Source organism: Vipera ursinii, assembly GCF_947247035.1.
Source record: "Vipera ursinii genome assembly, chromosome: 3".
In the NCBI taxonomy this organism is placed as follows: Eukaryota; Metazoa; Chordata; class Lepidosauria; order Squamata; family Viperidae; genus Vipera; species Vipera ursinii.
In genome coordinates this window covers 35,816,296-35,838,147 of record NC_139516.1, presented here as the reverse complement: position 1 = coordinate 35,838,147, position 21,852 = coordinate 35,816,296, and the positions used below count along the sequence as shown (strand labels likewise).

The following is a 21,852-nucleotide window of genomic DNA, read 5'->3' as shown; positions in this document are numbered from 1 at the left end:
GTATTAAAATTCACATGACCCAATCTTCTATGTAATAAATGAATACATTCATCATGTGGTTTTTGATTTGTACAAGTAGTAGCCATTATTATAGGATCATTGCTAATTACAAACAAACCGTCTTTCATATTAGCTATTAAGTTCACTTCATTCTTTTGAATAAGACATTCCTCCCCTTGGAAAGTAACTTTAAAACCTGCTTCCAATAATGCCTTAACTGATAATAGATTATAATCACATCTGGGAACATATAGCATTTCCAAATTTTGTTTTAAAAATGAACAGTAAACCTTACCCTCTCCAGAGACCTTGACTCTCCAGCCATTAGCCATAGAAATATATTTTTTACTAGACCTTATATTCTCAAAATCCCTTTTTATTTTTGAAATACAGTGTGTAGCTCCACTATCTACCACCCACCAATTGTGGTTATTAGTAGTTCTATTAGCTACAGCTACATTAATCAGCTTTTTATTCTTTCTATGGCTTTCCTTTCTCTGACAATTACTATTCTGACAAAACTTAGCAATATGTCCCTTTAACCCACAATTAAAGCATTTCCTTAAAATATAAGCAGATTCAGTCTTCTTTATTTCTTGTTGCAATGGCTCTCTCAACTGTTTTCTCTCCATACGACATCTTGATTCTTCCAACAACCTTCCAGTTATTGAAGAAACAGTTAGGTCTTCTTTGGACAAAACCTCCAAGGACGATACAAAGGCATCATAGCTCTCATCCAATGATGATAAAATGATGTAAACCTGGTGAAGCTCTGAGAAAATAAGTTCTTTTTCTTGCAGTTCCAACAAAGTTGCTTTTATAAAGTTAAGGTGAGCTAACATATCGCCATTCTTTTCCAGTCTAGCTCTAAATAGCTTTCTGGTAAGATTTATATGAGCACCAACACTGTCCCGAACAAAAATCTTTTTCAACTTAGCCCAACATTTAGCAGCAGATTCTTCTCCACGCACATGGACTAGCTGTTGGTCTCCTAATGTTAGCCCAATGATAGATAAAGCCTTATCATTGTCTTTATTGAAGTCTACAATCTTCTTGTTATCTTCTTCATTAGTTGGATCCCAGGCAGTTACATCAGGAGGATTATGGACTATTTTCCAAAGACCTTGATTTTGTAATAGCAAACTACATTGTGTAGACCAGGATACGTAGTTTGACCCATTAAGCCGGGTAATGCAGAATGGATTGAATAGTCCTTGTGCCATTGTCTGAATTTGAAAACTCAGTTAGGAAATATAAATACAATACTGTGCCTGTCCTCAGCACCACACTGGATCTGGGCCCATAACCATTGTTAGAATATGTTGTTGAAAAAATGGTTTGTTTAACAGAGTATTATTAATACACAGTGGAAGTTGTACTGGGACTTTTAGGCAAACAGTAATGCACTAACACGAGTTTTATAACTTATTTTTACTCAGACAACAAAAAGAAACACAGTAAGAAATAGTCCAAGTATCAATCCAGTATCATGCACATAAAAGTCAGTCCATAAAAACATAGTATCAAAATACAAAAGCTGCTTACCAATATCAAAAACAATATACACTGTAGCAAGCAGTTGATTCTTGAGAGAATAAATATCAAGTCAGCAAACAAGAGAACAAGAGGTATCCAAACACTAACATCAAACACATATACAAGAGCAACTACGTGTAACATCTAAATCTCTTTTATGTGGAATAATTACAGCCACACCCTTAGGCCGTTTAACTCCTTAAAGGTGCTTTTACTCCATTATATAATATTGTCACCCAAATCAAGTTTAATCTCTAACAGGAACGACTTGCCTCCAGAAGTTGTAGAAGCCTCAGCACTGGAGGTTTTTAAGAAGAGATTGGACAACCATTTTCTGAAATGATATAGGGTTTCCTGCTTGAGCAGGGGATTATACTAGAAGACCTCCAAAGTTCTTTCCAACTCTGTTATTCTGTTAATGTATTTTATATTTAGGATGATTTATATAATCTTGATACAATTATGAGTCACTCCTAGATAGCAAAACAGAAGTTAGAGCATAGATCAATAAAGAGCAGAAATCAAAAGAGGATCATGATCAGCATATACAGAGGCTGGCATATCAAACAAGAAATCTGAGAAATAAATCTTTAATTTAAGAATAACTCTGTTAAAAGAAATAAATTTTAATGTAATGATGATTTGGATACTTAATATAACATTACCAAGAAGGGGTGGAACTATAACAGCAGTATGCCCAATTCAACAAGCATCTCTAAAAGTATCTTTTATTTATTACTTAAATCCTGACCATTTTCATAATTTCATGAAAACTATGCTCATAGCTGCCAAGAAGTCAAAAGAATCACACAACTCATATTTCTTTTTAAGATAGGCCTTCCTGCATAATGACCAAGCCAGTTTTGAATATTTCTTCTTTTTATATTCAGAATATGTCATGATGAAGTGGATTATGGAGCAATGACTATCCAGAAAGCCATTCAACTCCTGTGTTCTTCAGATGAGAAGAACCAGGCCATGGGTGCTTACTACCTCCAGCACACCTGTTTTCAAGATGAATCTGCCAAGCAAGAGGTAAATGCGTTATTTGAGCTTTATGGTGGAAACTTAAAAATGCAGAATTAAGTCAGAACACTTTTTTCTATAGTTCCCATAGGAAGATCAGATTAGGAAATAAAAACATATCCATTCAACACTAAATAAGTTACTAAAACATATTGCATGGATAAATAAACTTGGTTTTACACCCATATTTACTTAATATTCATAACATGATATTTGTCCACAAATAATTTATATTTGAATACTTAAACTTACAGCTATTAGAAGTATTCCTGATTGGAATATTCTTAAATACTCTTATTTGAATGAGGACAAAAGATTTATATAAGATTTACTATATTCAGTTAACTATTCTACAGTAAAGTTAGATTATTTTTAATATATTCATTATGAATTCAAGAACTATATCCAAGGAAACAAACTTGAGTTTGGAATGTTTAGCCATTGCTTCCTAAGTAGCAAACAAGGCACCACTAAAACTCCAACTGTACTCATTTTCCTTTAGAATAATTAGGTTAATAGCCTCCTGTATTAAAACATTGTCTAATAGTCAATAGGAATATAATTAAGCTCTCAGAAACAAAAATAAACACTGCTGGTTGAAATATGAGTCAGAAAATTCATCAAACTGTTTAGTAATCATATATACTGTTATAAATATAAACATTATTTATAAATTAGTCTAAACTTGCTGATTTAGACTAACAGAGCTAGTAATTCCAGCATTATTTAGAAAATGGATTTGTTTTGGAAAATATTAATATTTAGTAAAATCTATCTGTTATGGCACCTATCTCCTAGACCAAACATGTCAAACACAAGGCCCGGGGGCCAGATCTGGCCCGTGAAGTGGTTTCATGTGGCCCACGAAGCCATCCTGGAAACAGTGAGGGAACGGCCCCCACTGCCTTGGCCCTGGCCCAGAGACCCTCCTCCTGCCAGAGACCCCCAGATCTGTCCCACTCCTGCCCAGGCCCCCATAGGCACCCTTGATGCGAACGATGTAGAGCTGGCCATGCCCACCCAGTAGGCCATATGCACTGTAGCCACACCCACCCAGTAGGCCACACCCACCCAGGCCACACCCACCCGGCCCCCTGAGGGCAACCACAATGCTGATGCGGCCCTCAATGAAATTGAGTTTGACACCCCTGTCCTAGACAATAAAAATGGGGTTGTTTATGGGTAAGCACAGTGAATGTTCTGAATTATGGAGCCACACTGAAAAAGAAAATGCTATTGTTACACTATTCTAATCCCATCTCACTCACACATTAAATAGTTCAGTGAAGTCTGATGTACTTTAACATTCTGGGCCTATTCCATGACACTGATTGTGTTTGACAGTGAACATAATACTTTTCAGGCTAGCTGTGATATATTTGAAATTCCAGTAAAACCAAAGATGCTGCTTATTTGTGAGTCCATTTTCAAGTTTGCAAAAACTCCTTTCTCACCATGATTCCTTAGCTTTAGGCTTTTGAAGAGAAGTTTTTTCTACTTCTTTTCAGATATTTAAATAAATTTATTCTGTATATGACCAGACAAATACAATGGGAAGTAAAAACAATATGGAGTTAAAATAATTTATTTGAGTTCCCTTTTGCATGGAGTGAGAATTAAGGAATATTGTTGCTCTAAGACCAGCAATTAGACAGAAAAAAAAGTTACACTGTTTTGTCACTGAACCTCAGAAAGAGCTTGCCTTAAGTATGAATCAAACTAGACTTCCTTTTAGTTTTAAACACTTGATAACTTTTTAGTTGGTAGAAAAGAGATGGGTATTACAGTTTGGTCTGCAAAGCCCAGCACCATCATGTCTAATTTCTTTCCTGGGCAGAATCTTTTAAAGGACCTGGCTGCTTTGAGCTAAAAGAATAGGAAGCATGAAAAGACACAGATTAAAGCTCAATAATCAGAGCCCTTAGCAATAAAATATTCTGAGAAGATGAATTAATGCTGTCTCCCCTATCCCACCAAAGAAGGCATAAAATTCAGTTCGCACCAGTATGACAGAACCGGTAGCTAATTTTTTGTTGCCCAGGCCCAGAATGGACTTTCGGAAGTAGTACCCACCCAGAGAACCGGTTGTTCACATATTTAAATCCCACCACTGCATAAAATGTATTTTTTATACTCTCCATGCATTACTCAGGATAACTGATAGCACATTGATGATTGCTTGGTGCTTGGAGGCCAGAGTTTAGGCCAGGAGATGGAAATTTTCTATATTCCCTCCCTACCTCAATACCATTTATTGATCAGCAAAAACATAGGCACTCAAAATATTTTACTTAAATGCAGGCAGTGGCTATTATTCATATATGAATACATTCCTTTCCTGAATACATTAATTCCACACGTGAGTCACTTCAGGATAAGCGCTGCTCAACATCAATCCTTATAATTGACAGAATGAAGACCAATTTGTTTCAAGTCAGCATCACAGGTCTGGGTCACATAATTCATAACACCACTCTCCTACTGAGAATGGACTGATATTACAGCCATTGCTTAAAATCTATAAATCCTGTATTTATTAATCTACTGAAATGATTTATATTTATCTTCAGTTTGAGAACTGAATCATGGGAGGACCAAGCCATGACTCATTTTTCTGGAGATATCTTTTTTAATTCCTGGTTGTTTATCAGTCAGAAATATTATTTTTCATTTAGTTCAGCATAAGAAAAACATTGGGTCTCAAGAAACTCTCGTGGAGTTCTGAAGACCTGAAAAGGAGATAGAAGCTATTACCTCCGCTTCCTTCATATATGTGCCAAGGGGGGATTACATATGTGTACGTTCTGCAGTAGAGCCTCCTTAGACAGTGCATAAATTTCATCTTACTATCAACTTTTAATACTAATATTTTGTGTTGATTGAAAGAACAGCAGAGCTTTATGAGCAGGTTTGACCCATGTGCATTTCAATTATTCCTTTTTTAGGTTTACCGACTTGGAGGCGTTGCCAAGTTGATTGACCTTCTGCGCAGTTCAGATGAGAACGTGCAGCAGGCTTCGGCTGGGGCCCTTCGAAACTTAGTCTTCAGAAATCCAACTAACAAATTAGAAACCCGCAGGCAGAATGGAATTCGAGAGTGTGTGAGTCTCCTGAGGAGGACTGGGAACACCGAAATACAGAAGCAGTTGACAGGTACTCTTTTGTTTCACAGCAGTGTGAAAAAACAATGGCAATGAGTCACACTATGCAACTAAAAAGATACTTTGGACACCTAAAAATGCACCTCTTCAAGAAATGGAAGCTAGTGATTAGGATGGTTGACAGATTAAGTGATTTGGAAATGCCTGAACATAGCCCTTTTATTCAGTCAAGAAATTCACTGTGCTTCCATTAATTTGTATTAGAAAAAAATAACATGACCTTTTTTTTCACAAATTGGGGAATTTTGCAAATTAATCTTACCACTTAATAGGAACAGAATTGTCTCATATTTTCTTTTTTGTTCCATATTTCAATGACATTCCTGCATTAAGATAAGTCAAAATGTGATCAGGAAATAGGCTTCTGGTATTATCCTTCTGTGATGATTTAATTGGAGACCTGCTTGCCTTTAGTGGATATTTAGAAATAGACTTTCACATCATTCTGTCTTGCCTGTCTATATGGAAATGAGTTACACTGCAAACTCCAGCAACAAACCTCTTTCACTTAATTTCCAGGATTGCTCTGGAACCTGTCCTCCACTGATGAACTGAAAGAAGATTTGATACACGATGCTCTTCCAGTTCTGACTGATTGTGTTATTGTACCTTTTTCTGGGTGGTGTAATGGTATTAGCAATAGTAGATCAAGAGAAATTGTTGACCCAGAAGTTTTCTTCAATGCCACTGGCTGTTTAAGGTACATCATTGGACATAATATTGATATTTTAATCATATTAAAAATCACACTGAGAATGATTTTAAAGTTATCCTGGAACTATCCTCCAAAAGAGCTATATGTTGTTTTTTTGTTTTTTTTTAATATTTACAAAGACAGTGATATCAATAATATAAAGATAAATAATCAAGCCTAAAGAAAATGGAAGAACTCTGCATCCTTTTGTATATAGCTGGGATTCTGTTGTTTAAATAGGTCCTTGCTGTTCAAGCCTTTCCTTCAGTAGAGTTGGTGATATGAAGAATGGTTTCTGGGACCTTACAGAATTGGATCTTGTATGCCAGCAGACTGGTGTGAAGGAGGCATTTCTTTCAGTGTGGGTTTCCAAGCCATTTAGGTCTTTGAAGAAAAGCAGCAATACCTTGAAATGGCTGGAAAGGAAATAGTTAGTCAATAAGCTTTTTTAAAGAAAAACTGGTCAAGGAAAGAATGCCGATCTAAACTCTTCAATTGCTGTCGTCAAAGCTTCTGAATTAGATAATGCAATCATCCATGTAAATGCATATATTGGGATGTTGCTGTTGTTTAATTAAATGACAAGCAGGTGCCAGATCTATGTTGTGTCACAGACAAATGTCCAACTTTATTTTTAAAATACAATCCTTCCTGCTTACTTTTCTGATAATTTAAACAATAGCCGCTAGCTAATGAATTTTCAGAAAAAGTCCTTTTGTATTGACTTTCCTATCTGAAATACCTTAAACCCTGGCAGTCACTCCAATTTACATTATACAAGGCAATTTGTGGGCAGGGAAGTCCACAAATTTCACAAGTCCACGCTTGCGAAAATCAGACAGACCTTGGCATGCAGATGTTAGTTCTGACTTGTAGCTTTTACTACCAGTCTCCTAGCAGCCAGCAACTAGGAACTATTGGATGGGCAGATTAAGCATATTTGCAATTAGAAAATTTAATCAACTGAAGCACTGCCTTAGGACAGGGATAGGCAGTAGATAGATCAGAAGCTACTGGTACAATTTTGGGTGATCTGCAGAAGATTAAGAAGGATGTTTGACTCTTAATTGAATAACAATAGCAAGTATTGAATATCTTTCCTCCTTAAACTAAACTGCTGAAAAACAATGTTTGGGAAAAACCAGGGGTCTTACAGAAAACCAGCTTTCTTCCATATTTTGTAGTTTGGTTTCAATGTAACATTCATACAATTTGTTTATATCAAGTAATTTATTATAAAGAACTCCAACATATCACATCCATACCCACTGAAGATACGGTGTGACATACTCTGTCTTCAGTTATTTTATTGTATCTTCTTTTTTGCTCCTCCCTGGACATTCCCTCTACAATAGTTAGGACCAGATGTGCAGCTGATTTCTACACCTGTGTGCTGCTGCTACTCCTTTCTAAAACTCAACCAACAGCAGATTTATTAAGATGTACCGTAATTCTATCTAAAGAGTTGTTTATTTTATCCAAATGTCAAATCAAATAATTTATTACCATTTGCTCGCAGAGATTTTCATTGAGGGTATTTATTCTGTTATGAAACATAGATTTATGTTATAAAATATTAGGAATGATTAAAACTGCAAGAACGAAATGAAGCTTACCTACTCAAAGTGCATCTAGAATGAGAAAAAAGACCCACTCAAACAGGAAACTCAATTTTTATGGTGGTTCTATGGGAGAGATCTTCAGGCAATGCTGGACTGCTTTTCAGGCTAACTGCCCGTGTTCTCAGAGGCTAGCTGATATGAGATGGGATTGTTTTGCGATTATTCTCTGTGAATCTGTAGAATACAATTGACTTTTAATCAGCTTACATTCTCAAAGTACCTCTAAAATTCACTATCTAAATCGTCTTCCTCTTAAGAAAGGATTTTCTAAGATGTTTAATGGTTTTCTCTATGCTGTATATAAACTTAACTGAACAAATTTTTCTTTCTTTTTCTTTATAAAATGAATCTTGTAGGAACTTGAGTTCTGCAGATGCTGGACGTCAAACCATGAGAAACTATCCAGGATTGATTGACTCTGTGATGACTTATACCCAGAATTGTGTGGCAGCTAACCAACCAGATGATAAGGCAAAAAGATCTTTCTATATACTTTATGAACTGATACAATGCTTGGTTACATGAAAAATTAGCCTTGGACTGAATCCCAATGAATATATAAATATGGACTAGCTTTTTTTTCCACACTTCCTCACATATCTTTTAGTGTCCTTTACTGTAAAAACTACATGACAATATTGTGAGCTGTAATTCTCATGATCACAGTATAAAGAGAAAATTACTTTGGATCTAGTCAAGATGTCTTGCAACTTTGGTGTTACTCTCTAGCAAGATCCTTGCTCAATTTCAAATGCCGTTTGTTTCCAAATTTCTTGTAAGAGGTAGCTGCATCCTTGAAAGCATAAAATCATGTTATGTGACAATGCAGGTAGGAAGAAAGAAATGTTCATTATTAAAAGGTAAAGGTAAAGGTTCCCCCGCACATGAGTGCTAGTCGTTTCCAACTCTAGGGGCCAGTGCTCATCTCCGTTTCAAAGCTGAAGAGCCAGCGTTTGTCCGAGGATGTTTCCATGGTCATGTGGCTGGCATGACTAGATGCCAAAGGCACACGGAATGCTGTTACCTTCCCACCATAGTGGTCCCTATTTTTCTACTTGCATTTTTACGTGCTTTTGAACTGCTAGGTTGGCAGAAGCTGGGACGAGTAACAGGCGCTCACTCTGTTACACGGCACTCGGGATTCGACCGGCCAAAATGCCAACCTTCTGATCGACAAGCTCAGCATCCTAACCCACTGAGCCATTATTAGCAAATTCCAAATTCTATATACAGTATTGTACATTTAGAATACAAGCTTTTCTCATCCTATGATTAATCACTTATTGACTGTTCAAAGTTGTGATGGATCCTCCAAATAGTATTTATGAGCCATTCCATACTTTTGATAGCTGCCCCCATGGTCACATGACTGCATTTTGGGTACTCAGCAACCATTTGCAGAGTTCTGTGGTCATGTGATAGCAATTTAAAATGTTTTCTCCAGAAATTGGCATTTACTTCCAGTTTCTGGAAAAAAACTGCCTATAGCAAACAATGGGTTGGTTTAATTATCACAGTGTTGCTTAATGATTGTGGTGCTTGCTTTGTGATCACGGTGTTCTCTTAACCAGCACTCGGGGAAAAAGTTATAAATTTGGGTTGGTCATGAGATGACCTATTTTACTACATAATTGCCAGGCCTAATTACGGTTATAAGTCAAGGACTATCTGTACCATTAGGTTTTGCTCTAAAAACACATTCAGTACTATAGTCTCATCAATTTTAAGCTTAATTGTTTTGTTTTGTTTTACTTATTTGTTGATTTATTATTTCCAAAATCTAATTTCTTCAAAATCTTAGAATCACTTTGCTTCCATTATCTCCCCATTTCTATCCTTATAATAATAATAAAGTTGGAAGTGACCTTGGAGGTAATCTAGTCCAACCCCCTGCTGAGGCAGGAAACCCTACCACCTATACTATGCATCTTTTTACATTGTGGTGACCAAAACTGGATGCAGTATTCCAAGTGTGGCCTTACCAAGGCATTGTAAAGTGGTATTAATACTTCATGTGATCTTGATTCTGTCCCTCTGTTAATGCAGCCTAGCACTGTGTTGGCTTTTTTGTCAGCTGCAACACACTGCTGGCTTATATTTAAGTGATTGTCTACTAGGACTCCAAGATCCCTCTCACAGTCACTACTATTGAGCAAGGTACCACCTATACTATACCTGTGCATTATGTGAACAATTCAGACAACTGTTACAAATTCCTTTTGTTTTAAGTATTTTGAGAAGCACGTGGTTTCTATAACATTTTTCTCATCTTCTTTCTGGAGGAATCTTTATGACAAACAATTCATTGGGAGATCAGTTGTAAGAACAATTTAAATTTAAATTTAAAACTGAGGAAAATGTTCAATCTTTAAACCAAGATAACTCATTAATATGCCCCTCTGTCTATATTCAAAATAACAATGGCAAATGTATTGGCATAATAAATAATTAATTATTTTGATTCTTGTAGTCTGTGGAGAACTGCATCTGTATCCTTCATAATTTGTCCTACCGCCTGGATGCTGAAGTGCCAAATAAATACACCCATCTTAACCACTTGGCCAGAAACACTCACAAGGACAAAAGCTTGACAGGCTGCTTCAACAACAGAGGAAAGCTAGAGGTAAGATGTAAGGCATGGAACTGCTTCATTTACAGATTGCAGAAGACGTCATTCAAATGAAGGCACCTTCCTTTGAAATAAAGATAGGTATCCTACATCCCTTCTCTAGTATGGGAAAACTACCTTTCATTGCAGTTGCAGGTGTCAGAGCAATTATTCAAGTCTCAAATCTTTGTTTTTCCTTCAATATATATTTTTTTAAAAAAATAAATTGTTGGAGCTTAATTTCATGTATTTTTGGCATTCCTTTGTGAAATCTCACCACAAATGTCCTCAATTTCATGAAAATTCAAATAAAAATGTCAAAACATTAAACAGGTAATTGGAACTAATGAAATGTTGATTATCTCAACAAAATCCTATCAATTCATGGGGCAAGATTGTCATGAATTTTGACAATCATCAGAATTACTGAATGTTTATTTTTAAATTTGAACCTGAACCCCTGAACAAATTCATTTCTGATGATTGTAAAAGAGTATAAATGCATCTTACAAAAATAGATCTCAGTCAATATCTCTATATGTCTTTAGTATTTTAACCAAGTGTGCCAATTGTATAAACTTTTGTAATCTTGTGCCATGAGGACACAAATATATTGAGACACTCTTTGTATCCTATTTAACTACCAAGGTAAAATAATAAGTTAGGGTGATAAAATGTGGGCCTTTTGCACAATCTGGATGTTTTCAATTTTCCTTTTGATTTATCCTTAGTATGATGAATATAATCTACCACTTCCTGAAGAGGAGTATAAACCTAAAGGTTCCAGCTGGCTGTATCATTCGGATGCCATCCGCACCTACCTGTCTTTAATGGAAAAAAGCAGAAAAGATGCTACCCTGGAGGCATGTGCTGGAGCTCTCCAAAATCTAACTGCAAGCAGAGGAATGGTAACTACCGTATTTTGCTTTTTGCTGACATGTTTGGCTGGATTTTAGGGGAAATCAAAGAATAAAATAAAACTGTGGGGAAAATGAAATTGTGAGTCCTTAGTGCTCTCTGAGCTTGGGTGTTTGTTTGCAGACGTTTGGTTAACCTTTATTAATATTTATTAGCTCCTGCACTGATGATGTTACCTAGTCAGGTAATGAAATATCTGCAAGCAAACATCCAACCTAAGAGAGCATCAGGGACTCTTAGTTCTACCCTGAGTTACAAATATCCTCTTCTATTGAAAAATACAGTTATTTAGAGGATGATCAAAATCCATTGAAATCTGAAGGTTGTACCCATTTTTTTTCTGTTTAGTCAATCTGCCGATAAAAATTAACATTGCTAATACTGATCAAACTTCTTCCATCAGAGAAAACATTTTGTATTAGCAAAATATTAATTAGGAAGATAATTGTTTTAAAATTTTTCAATGTAATAAAATATATCAAACAAACAAGAGCAAAGATAGAAAATAAAAAATACAAATGCCTTCTGGTTTTCTTTCCAATGAGTAATTATCATCTTACATTTTTCACCAACTTCTTAATCTTATTTTTAATCCCCAAATCCCAAAATTATGAAGTCAGTGTTTTCTTCCTTCAACAAAAATTCCATTTAAGGGTTCCAGTCTTTTATAAAAGATCTGATTTTTTTTCCAGACCAAAGTGGTCAACTTCGCCTTTTCTTCAAGTTCAATTAATTTTGTGATATAGTCTTCCAACTTGTAATACGTTACTTGGACTTAATGGGTTTTTACTTGCTTCAATGTATGGGATGCATTACTGGCAAAAACTTAAAAAGAATAAGTACTCCAAGAAAGTAAAATAAGGAAATAATGACCAATATAGAAATTAGAAGCTTTAATGCTACATAGTAATTTCTAAATTCTAATCCTTAAATTTTAAATTAATTCTACACCAAAATATGCATGCAAGTAGTCCTCAGTTGGGACCAGAATTTCTGTCACTACGCAATGCAATTGTACACTTAGCTTAGCAATGACAATCTCTATAATCCTTGGTGCCATTGTTAAGTGAGGATCTTGAGCCATTAAGCAAGCACCTTGGGTGGCTGCTGTTGCTCTGTGGGGGAGGGTGCATGAGCATTTATAAGTGGCTGATGAGGCATGGTTTGAGTATAGAGGGGATGGGGGGTGGCGGATTGGGAAGAGTCTTACCTGAGTAACTTGTGACTTTCCCTGATAGTTTCCCCATTTGCTTGCGAGAAGCATCATAACTTTAAAGGTCATTGAGCAAGTGATCATTAACTGTGCAATACCTGTAGTCTTACCCACTTTAAACCCAACTGCAGGTTGAGAGAAGGAACTGAGAAAGATGTCACATGTTCTCTGTGTGGGCCTCTTCTATTCTCCCTGTTTGGTGGCATCATGTGTGAATTTGTGGCTCATATGTGTTTACTTGAAAAATCATTCCTCATAAGATCTGTTTGTAGAGAAAACTGTGGGGAAGTATTTGAGGGCATTTGCCACACCACAAAAAAGAGGACCTGCCCAGGGTGTGTGTTTCAGGCTTTCACCCTTGGAACTCTAGGACTGAGCAAAGCCAATTTCTTAAGGACTTATGCCTTAACTGTTTCTTAAGGAGGATTCCCTTTTGTATGTCATATCTAACTTTGGGCTTTGCCATTTACAGTTTGTTATCAAAGAATAACCTTATTTGTTCTTTGATTACAAACTGTAAATGGCAAAGCCCAAATTTAGATGGTTGTGAGTGATACGCAGAAACAGACCTTGGCCAGCTTTGCTTTTCCTGGAAAGTTAGCATGATGAAACAGCAAAAATAAAAAGGTGAATGAGTTTGTGTTTTTAAATATGATCTTCTAGCAATAAGGAATCCTGAATGCTCCATTGTTTTTGTTATAATTCGGCAGTTCAGAAATTGTTTCAGATGTGATTTTGTTTTGTCCTCTAGATGTCAAATGCAATGAGCCAACTAATCGCCTTAAAGGAGAAAGGGCTGCCCCGCATAGCACGGCTCCTGCAATCCAGTAATGCTGAAGTTGTCCGATCTGGAACATCTTTACTGAGCAACATGTCCCGACATTCTATTCTCCACAAAACCATGGGTAGGTGTTATTTTGTACTCCATGGGGCTCTCTGATATATCATTCCCACCATCTCTTCCTTCCACACTGCAAAATGCAAAAATCCTGATGTCATAGGTAATTAAGACATTAAAATTTTATAAATATATCTTTTTCTGGGGCCTTTTATTTAAAAAATCATCAACTCCAATTAAATTGGTATCACATTTCCTGTTTTACAATAATGCTTTAATAGTTGAAATTTTCCTCAACCTGATAACTTTCCTCAATCTGTAGTCCTGTTCTTGGGCTACAACTCCCAGATTTCCTCAAGCACATTGGCTAGTAATTTTGGATGCTGCAACTTTAACACAAATGGAGCAACATGAAAGGACAGACTTTTCTTTCCTAGTTGTCCATATTAGCAGCACTCAGTTGCTCTATCATACATTCATTAGTACTATGGGGTTCAAGATTAAATGAGTTGTGAAACAAAAACACAAAGAAGGGAAGACTGACTGACTGGTACTTCTGGGCTTTTCACATGAAGTGATGATGTTGCTTCATTTTTATGGGCCAAATATATTTTATCAGGAGGTCTACACAACCTTCATCACCATCTCATGATGATCTGCTGCAGTCCTTTTTCATTATAACTTTACATTCAGAAAAACTAGATTACAACAACAACAATAACAATAACAATAATAATTAATAATAATAATAATAATAATAATAATAATAATAATAATAATAATAATAATAATAATAATAATAATAATAATAATAATAAACATAAACTTGGAAGGGAACTTGGAGGTAATCTAGTCCAACCCCTGCTCAGGCAGGAAACCCTATACCATTTCAGACAAATGGCTGTCTAGTCTCTTCTTAAAAACTTCCAGTGTTGGAGCATTCACAGCTTCTGGAGGCAGGTTGTTCCACTGATTAATTGTTCTAACTGTCAGGAAATTTCTCCTTAGTTCTAGGTTGCTTTTCTCTTTGGTTAGTTTTCATCCATTGCTTCTTGTCCTGCCTTCAGGCACTTTGGAGTATAGCTTGACTCCCTCTTCTTTGTGGCAGCCCCTGAGATATTGGAACACTGCTATCATGTCCCCCCTCGCCCTTCTCTTCGTTAAACTAGACATGCCCAATTTCAGCAACCGTTCCTTATATGTTTTAGCCTCCAGTCCCCTGATCATCTTTGTTGCTCTTCTCTGTACCCTTTCTAGAGTTTCAACATCTTTTTTACATCTTAGTGACCAAAACTGGATGCAGTATTCCAAGTGTGGACTTACCAAGGCATTGTAAAGTGGTATTAACACTTCACCTGATCTTGATTCTATCCCTCTGTTAAAGCAGCTTAGCACTGTGTAGGCTTTTTTGGCAGCTGCAGCATACTGCTGGCTCATATTTAAGTGATTGTCCACTAGGAGTCCAAGATCCCTCTCACCTTTATCTTTCTGCCTCTTTAGCTCACCAGGTGCTTCCAGATGTGACTCGCCTTCTAGCCCTCCAGGCTCCAGGATCTAGCAACTATGGAGACATCATGACATCTGCTTGCTATGCCCTGAGGAACTTAATCATGTACAACCCACAGATGGCCAAGCCCTACTTGACTGCCAGTTTGATAAATAATGTAGTAGGCCTGTGCCGAAATGGGTGAGTAATAATATGCAACTGGGGGCATTTGACGGTGATCCTATGCAATGTTGACATATACGTAGAGGTATTTTACACTTATTGTATGATTTTTTTTCTACATAACATATCCATTTTAAGGCCATACCATATCAATAAATACTGGATATTCTACATATTACAGGACTGCTTGAATAGCCTTATCTGTACTATCTTCCCACAATACCCCTTTAGGATTGAACAATGAGGTTGACTATAGCTAGTGAGGCATCACATAACTGAACCCGTGACCTATTTTGCTGTGGTTGTCACAGTAAATCATCAGGATCATTAAATAAAATAACAAAATTTTACAATCTTCCCTGCCAGCTTTCCTTTGACTTTGCTTGTCAGAAGCCAGATAGGAAGGTTGCAAATGGCAACTCCGGGATGCTGCAACTCCGGGATGCTGCAACAGTTGCAAATGAATGAGAGTTGCCAAGCACCTGAATCACAATTACATGATGGCAAGGACACTGCAATGGTCATAAGTTTGAGATCTGGTCAAAAATCACTTTTTGCATGCCATTGTAATTTCAAACAGTTGTTAAATGAATGTTTGTAAGTTGAGGACTACCTGTATAATCAAGAGAATTGATATTCTCAAAAACTGCATGAAATGAAGCACTTGCCTCCCATAATCCAAGCTTCATTGACAGAACACAAATCTACCAACATTGTAGAAACATCGTCTTCTCACAACTACTCCATTCAGGGCTTTGTGCAGGGGCATTTGTATCTGCCAGCTAATTACACATACCTCAATGCTCTTGAAAACATTAAATCCTTAAAATGCATCATATCTTTTGAGAGAGAGAGAGAGAGAGAGAGAGAGAGAGAGAGAGAGAGAGAGAGAGAGAGAGAGAGAGAGAGAGAGAGAGGTAGGTATTTGTGGGTGTTTATTATAGCTCTGCTTTTTTTATTACAGATCTTATCCCAAAGCAGCTGAAGCAGCTCGAATGCTGCTATCTGATATTTGGTCAAACAGGGAACTTCAATCTGTACTAAAACAGGTAAAATATCAAGGGTGGCATCTTTTTCCACTTCTTATAAAACAATCCGCCATATCACACACTTCAATTTGAGATTACATTTTTTATGTACAATATGTTGGATGGTAGTAAATGCAGCACATTTTCTAGAGAGCTCAGAGTTTTGTCTGGAGATGTAATGGGAGGGAGCAGAGAAAGAAAGAAAGATAAGTATGTCATAGGTTTCATGTACATTTCCATGAATAAACAACTGCCTCAGAAACATATGTAGCCTTTTTTCATGAGAAAAGATAAAATAAGCAATTTTTTTAAAAAAAACTACAGTTATAAAAGTATAATAGAGTAAATTAAAGAAATTAAACAAATATTTGCAGAAGTACAGTTCTTTGGTATATTTTGAAATTTCACAAACTGCTTGAATACTGTATATGATCGGTAAAATATACTGACTGTAAAGTTTTTGGTTCAATCTTATGTTTTCTTTGAATGTAACAAGTGACTTGAAAAATTATGTAACTTATTTAAATTATGTTAAAGAAAAATATTCTTCTTCTCTTGATCTTCTCTGTTCTTTGCCTTCCTCCCATGGCTCATTCTGCAGCAAGGATATGACAAGAACATGATGGGATCCTTAACAGGAAGAACTTTAAGGACTCTGTCTTCCAGATTCTAGAAGACTTTGCCTGTTTGGATTGCAGGTAAATGCAAAGTTAGGAAAAAGAAGTCACATTTCCTACAGTTCAAACCATAATTAGAGCTATAAAAGAACAATTTCAAGTGCTGAATGTGGGGCTTCACTTTCTTTGAAAAGGAGCTGATTTTAAATTTGGTCACTACAATACTGGTGCAGAGTGCATGGACTATGTACCCCAGAGTTCTGGAAACCACACCCTTAACAAACCATTGGTTTGCTTAACAACTATGGTGTTTACTTAACAACACCAAGGTCACTTTATGACTGTCACAAAAAAGAAATAAAACCGGGTCGATCTTGTCTATGACTTGATGTACAACGGTCACAAGTTACAATCAAATATTCTGAGCAGTAGCCAGAATACAGTAATTTAATGAGCAGCTTGGTTCTAGTGCTAGCTGCCAGATAAAGCCCCCAACTGGATAAATTCCAGCCCCCCTCTTAGCCAGTAGTACCCTCAAAATTATACAGAGTGAAATTTCTTGCAATGGAAAATGAAGCAGAATATGTGATTTAAGCCTCCAGTAATCATCCTCTCTATTAAAATGCTTAAATAATTTCTCATCCACCCCAACATCAAAAGAAGGAAAAAATAGTCCCAAATCCTACCCCATCAACCTGCCATCTATTGTCCACTATAGCCCATGATGGGCAAAAGAATGAGAAAAATAGCATTCTTAGTTGCAAAAAATAAGCACTGTTTATTTACAGCCTCTAAGCTAACAGCTAAAGGATAGAATGGAAATTGTTCCATTGATCTTTACCTGTTGCTCACCACCCAGGTGTTCTAGGATGCATTAAAAGATAGGAGATAATAGATCTCAACCAATCAGTGTGGGAGTGGGAGGAGCTATGAAATGATTACATTTGAAAAGGGTTTCCTTTTTTTTTTCAGAGCATGTGACTGGTTTCTGCCTGGAGTCTTCAATCCTCGAGGAATTAGTTAGGATGTTAAAAGACTTACAGTATTTTGAAAGTTCAACTAAGTTGTAAAGTTAGGGATGAAAAATGTATTGTCGGATATAAGTATCTTAAAATGTTTTAATGAATATTTTAAATATATTTTTCTCTTTTGTTAAACTGGGAGGCTGCTTGTTAATGTTATGTAAAAGCCAACTTACCAAAAATTGGGATTTATAGTTTTGAATGATATACATAACAGCTTAGGCATCTACTTCCCTAACCAATATCAAGTCAATATATTAGGAAATGCTAAGGAAATAATGCCTAACTGCAGCTTAATTCATTAAAAAAAACATGATTTTTTTCTGTAAGCATGTACATTTTTAGCTATCATTTTGGTAGACAGGGTATTCCTAATTTTGGATCTCTAGATATTGTTGGATAACTATTCTCAACATCCAAGATCAATAAAGATGCTTTGAATGATGGGGGCCCTTGGGGAAAAAATTGGCAAAGAGAAAAAACATAATTCTGATTATTGTCAAATAAAACATGCATGTTCTCTCCCTCTCCTTCCCTCCCCTCCCACCCTTCCACCTCCCTCCCACCCTCTCTCTTCTTCCCTCCTTCCTCTTTCCAAAATATGCTATTTGGGAATATTTTCCATAGAGTTCAGTGGGATTTACTGCAATAGAAATGCCTATGGAATGGCACCCTAAGGCCATTTTTCTACAGCCATAGGCCTTACTGGTGAATAGCAGATATCATTTTTTATTCAAGCCCATATCAATTAATTTTGGTAAAATTAGTAACATCTAACATGTTTATTTCGTTTTCAGTAGCCATTATACATATATTTGGTGACACATTATTCCTTTTTATTGATGAATTTCCATTCCCTCAATGCTCAGCAAGGGAACCCTCCACTAGTATTGTCATTGCAACCCCCAGAATTCTGAAAATATCAAATAGAGGGAGCCTGTCCAATTTTTTTTCATGGGTTCCCTTCTGCATTCATTCATTTCTCTGCTTTGCTTTCATATTTCTGATTATTGCTAGCCTTTTTCCCCTGTAGATCATTTAGATGTCAAGAAGCAAATTCACATAAGAGAGGTTTCTCCTGAAGAGGTTCTTAATCTTCATTTTTCTACTATATATGAACAGAGTTTCTTCCTGGTGATTTTGAAAAAAAACCAACCCTGGAACTCTCAAGATAATACCTTACTAAATTTATCCATAACTACAGACTTCTGTATGACTCTCAGATAGTATGTCTCACAAAAATGTATCTTTGCTTTTTTTAAAAAATAAACTTATCAGCTGAATGTGCCTGCCAAGACTATAAACTCAGAAAGAAGATAAGAAAGGTAATTTTATCCTTTCAGTGTCTTAAATGGAAGCCTAATAAAATTATGTTATTAACAAATTATTAAAACAATAGACAGGATTTTATTACATTGCAATGTTTCCATTAGTTCATCTTGACTAATGGACATGGATATGGAAGGGAAATGGTAGCATTTTTTATTTTTTTAATAATCCAACCATTAGGAATGTTCTATGTTTTCCAAATAATATTTCAGTCTTTTGTCCTCATGAAGACATTCCATAAGAGATAGAGATAATGCATAATCCAGTGATATGATGTTATTGTCCTTTGCCTTGTTGTTGAAAATCTTTATTCAGAAATGAATGTCAGAACGTTAATAGAGCCGTGCCTAGCTTAGTTTGCTATTTTTGCACTGGCTTATCAGATATTGATAGGAACCCCACAATTGGAACATGAACCCAAGATTACTATTTCATCAATGTTCTTCAGCAGTTAGTATATAAAAATACTGTGATACTTAAAATAACACATAACCTTTATGACTAGCTGTTGTTCATAGTGTTTTATATGTTATATCCATGAACTGATTTAATTTCTTTACAAAAGTATTGAACTCACAGACATAAATACTGGGTCTTAAGATAGCGGTTTTTGTAATTTGTCTGTATGCTGCTTCCTTTTATTACTTGGGGTTTTCCACAATTCAGCATAAAATAATTTTCTTTATCAAAGCAGCTTAAAAAAACTGAAAAAAAGATTTTGGAATTCAGTAAACTTGAACTCAGGAAAATAAGTTAAATATATTCAGAGCGTCTTTTGCTGTCACTTCTAGAAAAGCCTCTTTGGAGGAAAAGGGAGTTCTCCTGAACAATACAGGATGGAACTGAGGAGTTATTAGAAAACTGAACATTGTCTAAATTTAAATAATGTAAGGAAATGTGTTCTGAATAGAGAAGCTGGAGCAAGCATGGAATCAGGGATTGGAGAAAGCACGCAGCGATGAAGTTTGGGAAAGGAAGATCAGGTGAGAAGAAGGCTGCTAAATTGAGAGGAAGGAGACTGAGATAGGTATAAAAATGGAGAAATAATGGTGCCTTGGAACTGCAAACATGAAGAATGGGAAAATTTACATATCAGTTTGAAATAACCAATTAAATCTTTTGACAGCAGATATCTGTGTTGACTGTATTCAGTTTTAATGAGCTCAATCAACAGTAATTAGTTACATCAATACAAACAACCAGTACCAAATTTAGAGACCCAGGATAAAATTGTTCTTTAGAAGTCATGGAATGAATATGATTACAACAGCTCTTGAAATAAGAACTACCCAACTGTCATATATAATGTTGTTTTAGAACATCCTGGGAAATTTAAATTGTGGTGCTGAAGGTTGTCTCAAAACACAGTGAGGAAGGCCTGGAACAGGTTTGTGGCAATGCTGGTTTTGGTAAGGAATGACAACAGTTCGTGCCAATAAACTAATAATAGGCCTGGTGACACTTTCTTACATAGGAACATATAATTAGGTATCCACACACATCAGATTGGTCAGTAAGATTCTAAAAATATTATTTCAAAACCCTAACAACAATAAGAATAATATTGGGATCCAAAACTGATTTGCAACTCTGAATTTAAAGCAGAATTTGATTCTTTTAGTCAATGATGAAATTTGCAGGAACTACCATTGCTATACAAGTATCCATTGCTATTTCTAGAACAAATTTTATAATTTTTAATTCATATGATAAGACTGTTATATCACCAACTGCGGCATTTAGGACAATCGTCCATGATGGCTTAATTAATCCTGTAACTTATAGTGAAAAGAATCTGAAGAGTATGGGGAGGAGGCTTAATACACTGGAACAATTATATCAAAATCTTTGTTTTGCTCATACCACTGAGTCTTTTTCCCACTTCTGCATGCAATTAAAAACATAAATCTGTTGTACATGTAATTTGTGATTGGGCAAAATTGTTTATAGAGACAGATCAAACATAATCTTTGGCCTGGCTACATAAAAGCCAAATGTAAGAGGCAGTAATGGCATAGGATTTGACTAATTGTAAATAAATGCTAGTTGCTATAATTTCAACATAGAAAAAGCACCTATTTTTTTCAACAGGGCTTGCTTTGTTTTAAGCCTTGTAAAAAGCCAAAAAATGATGTATTGAATGTCCAGTGCATCATTTCAGAAGACTTGTGTACACAATCAAAACCTTTGCTAACTTTTTTTGTAATACTTACAGCCCTTTTTCTAACATCTTTGCAAAGCTGCATGAACTATTCTGTAAAATACATGTGAAAGAATCCCATATTATCATTGCTTTTCTGGTACAATATGTGTATTTGCTTCATTGGAACATCTAAAGTCAATAAAGTACTGAAAGGTCTCTTAATTTTTCACTTTGACTGTTTCTTACTTCTGCCATGAAATATATAAATAAATAAAACACTTTGGATATGTAATATTTCATTAAAATTTTCATTTTGATATGAACAACATCCAATATTTATTAAAATCCAATGTAATCTCTGAAAATATATGTCAATGCAAAAAAGGATGTCTTTTCATGGAAACAAATATTGTGACTTTCATCAGGAA

At 35.8% G+C, this 21,852-nt stretch overlaps 1 protein-coding gene across 1 annotated transcript in view; it reads left to right on the top strand.

Moving 5' to 3' along the window:
• The window catches only part of PKP1 (plakophilin 1), a 52,797-nt gene extending 31,102 nt beyond the window's left edge, over window positions 1-21,695 (top strand). The window contains exons 4-14 of the mRNA XM_083358438.1: window positions 2,427-2,571; window positions 5,508-5,715; window positions 6,243-6,423; window positions 8,396-8,510; window positions 10,510-10,662; window positions 11,379-11,555; window positions 13,530-13,683; window positions 15,117-15,303; window positions 16,250-16,334; window positions 16,915-17,011; window positions 17,903-21,695. Coding sequence (XP_083214564.1) covers window positions 2,427-2,571; window positions 5,508-5,715; window positions 6,243-6,423; window positions 8,396-8,510; window positions 10,510-10,662; window positions 11,379-11,555; window positions 13,530-13,683; window positions 15,117-15,303; window positions 16,250-16,334; window positions 16,915-16,986 — 1,477 coding nt within the window. The 3' untranslated portion in view covers window positions 16,987-17,011; window positions 17,903-21,695. The remainder of the gene's footprint in view (window positions 1-2,426; window positions 2,572-5,507; window positions 5,716-6,242; window positions 6,424-8,395; window positions 8,511-10,509; window positions 10,663-11,378; window positions 11,556-13,529; window positions 13,684-15,116; window positions 15,304-16,249; window positions 16,335-16,914; window positions 17,012-17,902) is intronic.
• The last annotated feature ends 157 nt before the right edge of the window (window positions 21,696-21,852 follow it).